General features: G+C 62.8%; 3 protein-coding genes across 3 annotated transcripts in view; 2 read left to right on the top strand and 1 right to left on the bottom strand.

Moving 5' to 3' along the window:
- The window catches only part of PUNSTDRAFT_88042 (uncharacterized protein), a 6,128-nt gene extending 1,895 nt beyond the window's left edge, over positions 1 to 4,233 (top strand). The window contains exons 7-20 of the mRNA XM_007384492.1: positions 119 to 314; positions 535 to 673; positions 765 to 971; positions 1,051 to 1,205; positions 1,301 to 2,118; positions 2,216 to 2,249; positions 2,318 to 2,449; positions 2,501 to 2,573; positions 2,629 to 2,678; positions 2,737 to 2,899; positions 2,954 to 2,984; positions 3,041 to 3,122; positions 3,183 to 3,360; positions 3,435 to 4,233. Coding sequence (XP_007384554.1) covers positions 119 to 314; positions 535 to 673; positions 765 to 971; positions 1,051 to 1,205; positions 1,301 to 2,118; positions 2,216 to 2,249; positions 2,318 to 2,449; positions 2,501 to 2,573; positions 2,629 to 2,678; positions 2,737 to 2,899; positions 2,954 to 2,984; positions 3,041 to 3,122; positions 3,183 to 3,360; positions 3,435 to 4,099 — 2,923 coding nt within the window. The 3' untranslated portion in view covers positions 4,100 to 4,233. The remainder of the gene's footprint in view (positions 1 to 118; positions 315 to 534; positions 674 to 764; positions 972 to 1,050; positions 1,206 to 1,300; positions 2,119 to 2,215; positions 2,250 to 2,317; positions 2,450 to 2,500; positions 2,574 to 2,628; positions 2,679 to 2,736; positions 2,900 to 2,953; positions 2,985 to 3,040; positions 3,123 to 3,182; positions 3,361 to 3,434) is intronic.
- A 470-nt stretch (positions 4,234 to 4,703) lies between these two features.
- Positions 4,704 to 5,306, bottom strand: PUNSTDRAFT_45062 (uncharacterized protein; the record flags this gene model as incomplete). Its single annotated transcript, XM_007384491.1, has 2 exons — positions 4,704 to 4,801; positions 4,904 to 5,306. 2 exons carry the CDS (start codon positions 5,304 to 5,306, stop codon positions 4,704 to 4,706), a joined length of 501 nt encoding a protein of 166 aa, XP_007384553.1.
- Positions 5,307 to 5,913: 607 nt separating this feature from the next.
- Positions 5,914 to 8,193, top strand: PUNSTDRAFT_88038 (Formyltransferase). Its single transcript, XM_007384490.1, has 7 exons — positions 5,914 to 6,154; positions 6,243 to 6,317; positions 6,393 to 6,475; positions 6,572 to 6,847; positions 6,944 to 7,042; positions 7,137 to 7,265; positions 7,402 to 8,193. Exons 1-7 carry the CDS (start codon positions 5,965 to 5,967, stop codon positions 7,720 to 7,722), a joined length of 1,173 nt encoding a protein of 390 aa, XP_007384552.1. The 5' UTR covers positions 5,914 to 5,964; the 3' UTR covers positions 7,723 to 8,193.
- The last annotated feature ends 135 nt before the right edge of the window (positions 8,194 to 8,328 follow it).

Below are 8,328 nucleotides of genomic sequence, written 5' to 3'. Positions count from 1 at the left end.
CTTCTTTCGTTCTCTCTCTCTCTCTCTCTCTCTCTCTCTCTCTCTCTCTTCCATCGTCAATCTCCGTCGTCTCACCCCTTGACGTATCCTCATATCATTTTTTTTTTTTTGTGTCCAGCCGAAAAACGCGCAAACCGCCTCCGCACGTCGCCCGCCCCACGGCGGGGCGCGACCTCGACGCGGAAGACTTCCCGGAACAGATCGAGGGCCTCGCCTCGGACGTGATCACGTTCTTGAACTGCCTCAACGAGTTCCCCGAGTTCACGGACGAGGCCGTGAACGCGAGCATCAAGTCGTTCGAGGGCGATCTCAAGGTTGCGTTGCGTTTCCCTCCTGCTCTCTTCTCTTCCGTTTCTTTTCTTTCTCCGGTCTTCGCTCCTCCCTCCCTCGCTCCTCCTCTTCCTTCTCCCCGTCGTCCTCCTCCTCTTTCTTCTCCCCGTCCCCCTCCTCTTCCTTCTCCCTGTCCCCCTCCTCCCTTTCTCTTTTGTACTTGTTGTTGCCGTATGAGGAGCTGACGAAGCGGTGACGCGTTAGTACTGGGCGGCGTGCCTGAAGGAGTACACGAACCAGTTCAAGTACCCGGCCGTGCAACGCTACCTGCACGATCTCACGAGCGAGATGGGCGAACACCTCGACTCGATCTCCAGCACGCTCAACTACTTTACCGACGTCGGTGCGTCCCCTCCCCTCCCCCCCCTGGCTCCCCTTCCCTCTCTCTCGTACCGAAAACTGACGCGAGAATATCATGGGTGTCGGGTGTTTAGGCGTCCCTACGATCCGCTTCGCCCAAAAACACGGCGCGCAGAACCTCCAGAACCTGTCGACCGTCGCCACCTTCTTCTCCGCCGTCACCGCCACCACGCTCCAGTTCTCGTTCAACCTGACCTCCAGCGCGCTCCAGAACGCGGTGAACGCGTTCTGGTTCGCGAGCCTCGTGTTCAGCATCGCCTCCGCCGTCAACTCGCTGCTCGGTACGTCCCCCCTGTTTTTTTTATTTAATTTTTACTTCATGGTTTTTGCTGCCCTAACTGATCTTATCAATGGTTTCAGGTGTGACGTGGAAGCAAGCGATGTACCGAAGCCCGGGACACCGCGTGCCGTGGTGGGTCCTGATCTGGATCAAACGCAGCCCGCTCGTGTTCCTCGTCATCTCCGTCGCCTGCTTCTCCATCGGCCTCGTCCTCTTCGCCTACGCCTCCGACCAGGTAACCGCGTTCTCTCCTCCTCTTCCCTATCCTCCTCCGTCACGCTTGCGCTAACCATCACTTTTTTCTCGTTTTTTCTCGCGGGGGGGTTACAGAGCCACACGACGAGCACGATCACGACCGTCTTCACCGCCTTCTCCTCCTTCGGCCTCATGGCCGTCTCCACCTGGTTCGCGTCCGAGCGCTGGGCCTTCACCCGGCACAAGGGCAAGAAGTGGCTCGCGGACGTGCTCGACGACGTCTCGGACCGGTTCGCGGCCGCGTCCGGGCTCGCCTACCTCTCGGAGAAGACGCCCGCCGCGCTCCGACGGTCGACCGCGCCGATGCGGACGATCGCGAGGCGGCTCGCCGCGGGAGGAGGACACGGGCGCGGCGGGAGCCAGACGTCCGAGTCGACGCTGCCCGTCGTCGGAGGCACGGGAGCAGGGGGGGTAGGGGACGGGGATCCGCATTCGCCGCGGCCGAGCGACGGACAACGTGGCGGCGACTTTTTCGGCACCAAGGCGTCGTCGACCGAGGGCAGCGTCGCGGGACTGCTGGCCCACTCCGGTGCGCTCACGACGTCGCCGACGACCGAGAAGACGCCCGCGTCCGCGTCCGCCTCCAAGCCGCCCGTGGCGATGCCGCGCGAGCGCGGCCGGTTCGCGCAGGCGGTGCACAACATGATGCTCATGCAGCGCACGGTCGGGATCGGCTCGCTCGCGCCCGACTCGCCCGCGCGGCGGAGGACGCACTCGGGCGGGGTGTTGAGCGGGAGCAGCGCCGGGCCGGCGTCGGCGGTGAGGAGCAATCGGCTCGCGGCGCTCACGCCCAGGCTGCAGTGTCTGGAGACGACGCAGGACCTGGCGGCGCATTCGGCGCTGGTGCGGCATCTGATGTTCAGTCCGGACGGGAAGTACTTGGCGACGTGCAGGTGAGGACTTTTTTTTGTTTTCTATTTTTTTTTTTGGCTCCCTCCTTGTACGGGGGACTGGGAGATGCGCGGAACGCTGACGAGGGATTTTTTTCAGTTGGGATAGGACGTGTGTGATGTTCAGAGTCGGGGTGAGCGAGCGATCTGCGAGGTGAAGACGGGTTGATTGTGGCTGACGACGGGTTCGAACGTTGCTTAGGCACCGCAAGCGCCGTTGATCGCTCATCGTGTGCTTGCCCATCCGCAAGGCTTCGTGCATCAGGTCGCTTGGTCTCCGAACGGAAATTCGCTGTTGACGAGGATGACGCGCGGGATCAAGATATGGACGGACGTGCGTTCGGCTTACCCTTGGCCCGGTGACTCGGACTGATGCTCGGCCTAGGACGGTGTGTGTCGGAAAACCATCGACCGCAAGCGGAACGTTCAATCGATCACTTGGTTCCCCGGAGGCGAAGGTGCGTGACCCCGCTCGCGTCATAGATATACAGGAGGTCCTCATTCCGTCGGTAGCTTTCATGTCGGTGGAGAAGACAGAGGCCGGTAGCGACATCGTGAAAGTGGTGCGACCCCCCATCCTCCCTTCTGCCTAGCGAAGGATCTAACGATGTAGCTGCGCAGGACCTGAACGGCAAGGTTTTGGACGTGCACAGCTTCACGCAGATGGAGGTTCACGACGTCGCGGTTACGCCGGACTGCAAGCGCCTGCTCGGTGTCGGAACGTTGCTCAGGACCGCGGAGGGATTGGTGCCGAGCAAGTCCAGGGCGGAAAAGCGGATCATCGGTAACGATTTGCCTCGTTACACCGGAATCACAGGCTCATCGATTGTGTCCATAGCGTACAATTTAGAGAATCGGACTGTCGAAAGGTATGTGGTTGTTCTTCCGAGATCTTCTCTATGCACGATTCTGACGTGTTCCATAGCCAGGTACCGGTCTTGAACGACGTGCGCGACATCACGCTCGCCCGAAACGCCCAAATGGCCCTGGTCAGCTACGAGAACAAGGTGGGTCCGAACGGACAGTCAGCCGGCGAGTTGTGGTCGCTGATATCCCCGGAAACACAGGCCCCTCCACAACTCTGGAAGCTCGACATGATCAAGCAACATCACGACGAGCACATCCACGACGTCACGGCCCGGTTCACGTTGCGGCATACGTACATGCCCAAGGTGCCCGTCGACTTTGCTGGGCCGAGTTACTTCGGAGGCAAGAACGACGAGCTCGTGCTCTGCGCCGCCAAAGGTGGGTTCCGACTCTAACCCTTCCTCCGCGCCGGTCTCACCTTCCTGATATTCGCTTACGCAACGGCACCCCAGCCGGCGACATCCACATCTGGGACCGCGAATCGGGCTCGCTGCTGCACCACGTCCGCACCGCGTCCCTCGGCGGCGACCTGACCTGCATCGCGTGGAACCACGCCTCGGACGACCCGTTCATGTTCGCGACGGGCTCGCACGACGGCGGCGTGCGCATCTGGACCAAGCCGCTCCCGCGGCTCGTGTTCGACGACCGGGACGAGATGCAGAGCGCCCACGGCGGCGGCGGCGGGCAGACGTCCGGGCCGCAGACGCCGCGCTCGCGCTCGCCGAGCGTGACGCACGCGGCGGCCGTGGACGGCGGCTACGGCTACCCCGCGATGGTGGAGAGCCCGGCCGGCCACGAGTATTTTGGGATGGCGACGGGCGGCGGGAGCGATCCGTCGAACCCGGCGTCGAGGCGGACGTCGCTCGAGGGCGTGAGGGGGGCACCTTCTTCGTTGGATTCGGGACATATGCAGCCGCCGCCGTCGTCGTCGTCGGGGCCGTCGCCGCGCCCGTCTGCGGAACAGTTGCGCCTCGCGCTCTCGGCGCAGGCGCACGCACAAGGCAGGAACGTGGAGGCCCCTGCTCCTCCGCAGGCAAGCCAACGACCTCGAGCCCGCTCGGTGGCGTTCAGCAACGCCGCCGCACACCCGAATACCGGGTCAGGACCCTCTTCTTGATGAACAGTTTACGATTTTTTGTTTTGCGGAAATCTCATGTTTGGTGATGTCTTTACGCACGCGTCCTTATGGTCGAATATGCTTGGAGGGGTATAACATGCTTGTAATGTACCATTATGTATGGAAGAAGAAGGAAAAAACGCAATGACTTGATGCATATTGGGGTGGCTTTTGCAGCGAGATGAAAGAATGAAGCTAGCGATGACGCTCCAGGGGGCGAATAGTTGGTCGTTACGATGAATTTCACGGAATGACGTGGAGCCTGTGTGTCGGCGCAGCGCAAAACAAAAATCAGATTGGCTTATTACTGAAAGGGAGAGGCTACAACGATAGGTTCCGAGGATATAATAACCCGTATCGTATGAAACACTATGATGATTCAGATGGCGAGAGATACATGTTTTCTCGGACGACGGCAGATTGCTGATAGTCGGTCGTTAGTATACACGCCATCGCGTCCGTGGGCAGAGACGATCGGCGTATACCCCTGTCACGACCGGTGCAGAGAGGGCAGCGTAGGGGTCTGTGGGGAAGAGTAATGGTGGAGTTGAAATTTGTTCACGCTACTATCGGGTCGGTGCCGGTAGCGATGGAGTCTCGTCGATTAAGAACGCTGCCCCTGCACGGCGTCCAGCCGCTCCTGCAACACGGCGTTCTGGAGCTTGACGGCGTCGAGCTCGGCTTTGAGCCGTTGGACCATAGCTGTGAAGATGGAAGAATTGAACCCGCGAATCGTTCGATAGAGTACGCGATCAAAATGAAAGGGAAGGGGAGGGGGGGGGGGCAGAAAGGAATCGTACGCACCGCGATGCTTCTTGCGGCTCTTATCGGCGGAAACGCGGTTTCTGAGCCGCCGGCGCTGTGCCTTCGGGAGCGCGTCGAACGCCTCGCGCGACATCCCCAGCGCCGCCGCGTAGTCCGTCTTCGACGAGCCCAACTCCGGCGATGTCATCAGCGCGTCGCCCCCCTCCTCCCGTTCATCCTCCTCCTCCTCCCCCTCCTCCTCCTCTTCCAGCCCGATACGACTCCGCAGCACGTCCACCTCCGCCTGCAACATCTCGCGCTTCCCCACCGCCAGATCGCGCTCGCGCGCGACGGCGTCCAACCTCGCCCTCATCTCCTCCACCTCGTCCCTCCCCGCCTCCCCGCCCTCCCCCTCCCCCCGCGCCGCCCACTCCCGCGCGGCGCGCCTCGCCTCCTCCGCCATCCGCCTCGCCCTGACCACCTCCTCCGTGCCCAACACCCTCGCCCTCACCCCCCTCCCCTCCCCTTCTTTCGCCTTCCCATTCCCCCCTTTCGCCGTCCCCCTCCCACTCGCACTCGCCCGCCCGCTCGTCCACGCCCCGCTCGACCTCGCGCGCCGCGGCCCACACCTCCTCCGCGAGCGCGCGGGCGGAGGCGCAGGCGGAGGGCGGGGCGGCGTGCAGGAGCGCGCAGGTGGCGTGCAGGGCTTCGAGCGCGACGAGCGCGCGGGTGTGCGAGGCGGCGAGGGCGGCGGTCGAGGAGGAGAGGAGGGCGAGGATCCGCTCGGCGCCGCGGTGGATGGCGGAGGAGGGGACGGAGGAGGAGGAGGCCGGGTCCGAGCCGGCGCGGGGTGGAGACGGAGGCGGGGCGGTCGGGTGCGGCATTTCCTCACGATAGAAAAATGTGAAGTCAAATATAGGGCTGTAGAGAGGTGGTGGTGGTGTAGACGGTAAGAGGAAAGAGGACGAGCTGTTTGTAGCGCAAGAGGCGGTGGTGGGAAAGACGAGACCGACGCGTCGGAATACATGTAATCTTTCTTTGTGACCGTCTCTTCTTCCACGATGACCGCACCGTCTTTGGCGACGCGCCATCTGCCTGCTTCGCCGTGCAGACGACGTTATATGGTCGGTAACGGTTGGACGAGTGGCCCCGTGCTGCGAACGCGGGCGAGAACGCTGCACGTTCCCGTCCCCGCCGCCGCCGCCGTCGCCACCGAGAGCCCGACGCAGGGCGGCAAGCCGTTCGACATCCTCTTCTTCGGGCGCGACGAGTTCTCGTGCACGGTCTTCGAGGAGCTGCACAGAGCGACAGGTGCGTGCGTTTTGGGGTTTCCGGACCGAAGTGATCTCAACATGGCCATACGCTCCTCCTCCTCCTCCTCCCTTCGCGTTTGCCGCAGATGTATGGAGCAGCGTGAAGATTGCGACCCAGCCAGACGCGAAGGTCGGCCGTCGGGGATCGCAGTTGTCTGTCTGTGCGTCCGTAATTTCCCTTTTCCTCCAGCGGGTCGCATTGCGAACGATCACCCGCCGTTTCTCGTCTGCCCCAGCGCCCTTGAAGACCCTCGCCGCCTCCCTAGGCGTCGCCGTGCACGAAATCCCTCGCGCCAAACGCGACTTCCGGACGTGGCAGGCAAGCGATCCATTCGCCCTCTCCCGCCCCCCATCCGTCTCCCGCGTGCGGTACCCCGCCCTGACCTCCCCTCTCTTCTCCTCTCTCTTTTTCCAGCTGCCCGAGCCCTTCCGCCCCTCGCCTCCGCCCCCCGCAACGCACCTGCTCGTCACCGCCTCCTTCGGCCGCATCCTCTCCCGCGCCCACCTCTCCGCCTTCGCCCCCGGCCGCCGGCTCAACGTGCACCCCTCCCTGCTCCCCGCCTACCGCGGCCCCGCCCCGATCCAGCGCGCGCTCCTCGACGGCGCGCGCACCGCGGGCGCGTGCGCGATCGAGATGACGGAGCGGCGCGACGGGATCGACGCCGGCGACGTCTGGGGGCACCGACGCGTGGTGAGATATGCGCTCCCCCCCCCCCCCACACCTCCCTCTCATCTTCCTCCCTCTCATCGATTGCTTTTTTTAATTTTTTTCTCTTTGTTACCGCAGACGTTACCCGACGGCCACTTCGCCCACGCGCGCGACCTGCTCGCGCGCGAAGGCGGCGCGCTCCTCGTCTCCGTCCTCCGCGACATGCTCGCCGACCGGGTGCGTCAAATCCGTCCCCCCCGTCCTTTTTTATTTTTTATTTATTGTTTACGTAACTTGCCAAAAACCGCGCTCATCTGAACTGGGGCCACAGGCCACCGCCGTCCCCCAATCCTCGCTCATCCCGCGCGCCCCGGCCATCACCGCCGCCGACGCCGCCGTCGACTTCCGCACCATGTCCGCGAGCGACATCGTCCGGATCCACGACGCCATCTCCCACCAAGTAAGTAAACAAACCCGCTCCTCCTCCTCCTCCTCCTCCTTTTTTCCTCCTATCCATCTTTCCATCTTTCCATCTTTCATCGCCCCTCTCTCTCTAACTCACCATTCTTCCTCCTTTTTTTTCCTTCCCTTTGCAGAAACCACTCACGACGCACATCCACATCGCCGACTCCCACCCGCGCACGCTCCAACTACACGACCCCGCCACCCTCCCCCTCTTCCCTTCCCCCACCCACCAAGATCGTCTGCCCCCCACCGCACCGCCACCACCACCGGGCACGGCCCTATACGCCCCCCACGACCGCCGGCTCGCCATCGCCTGCGCGCGCGGCACCGTGCTCGGCGTGTCCGCGCTCAAGCCGCAAGACCGCGCGCTCGTGTCCGCGAAAGACTGGTGGAACGGGCTCCGGCCCGACGTCCCCCGCGGCGTCGACGGGAGCGTGCTCCTCGGATCCTAATAAAAGGCATATATACCTTCTGCCTCTCCCAAGCGCGCGCGCGCTCTACAGCAAATTTAATCTTTTTTGGGCTCTGTGCTATTGCTACGGAGTCTTGTGTGTTCTTCTTGCGTTGGGAGAGACGACATTCGAAACGCCGCAGCTGGGCCGAGGTTCCCATGTAGGCCTTACATGCTTCACGGTCGCTGCCAACCCCTTTCCCAATGCGACACGTGGAAAACTCGATGATGTGTCCTCGGTTGGCCTGCCGGGCGTGCTTCCGCCCTCGATGAACAAAGCCCCTCCTTCTGGAGACTGGAGCAGGCAAACGTCCAGAAGAAACTCCGCTCGGACTTGTGTTTTTCGTGGGCGCACCGGAGCGGAGGTCACGTGCGGCGGTGCCGATTCTTGGGCGGCAGAGGTCGCCACGTCGGCTCTTCGCTCTCGCGGCCAGAGTCGACGAAGAGGACTGCCCTCGGGGCTCGCTTTTCGTCCCACCCTCCTCTCCCTGTATCATCATCGCACCATAGGCAGTTTAGCACATCAGATCCATGAATTTGTAAGGTCACGAAGACCCGAATCGTTACAAAGAGGATACAGAGACACGGCGTGAGAGCCGCCGAGTGG

This window comes from Punctularia strigosozonata, assembly GCF_000264995.1.
Source record: "Punctularia strigosozonata HHB-11173 SS5 unplaced genomic scaffold PUNSTscaffold_7, whole genome shotgun sequence".
Lineage (NCBI taxonomy): Eukaryota > Fungi > Basidiomycota > Agaricomycetes > Corticiales > Punctulariaceae > Punctularia > Punctularia strigosozonata.
Note: the sequence above shows the minus strand (reverse complement) of the source record. Positions and strands in the feature narration are given on the sequence as shown.

Excerpts from the sequence above, each read along its gene's own strand:
- PUNSTDRAFT_88038 (XM_007384490.1), top strand. The coding sequence starts at position 5,965 with ATGGTCGGTAACGGTTGGACGAGTGGCCCCGTGCTGCGAACGCGGGCG. Across the intron at positions 6,318-6,392 it reads GGGATCGCAGTTGTCTGTCT|CGCCCTTGAAGACCCTCGCC; the intron begins GTGCGTCCGTAA and ends CGTCTGCCCCAG. Across the intron at positions 7,043-7,136 it reads GCGACATGCTCGCCGACCGG|GCCACCGCCGTCCCCCAATC; the intron begins GTGCGTCAAATC and ends CTGGGGCCACAG.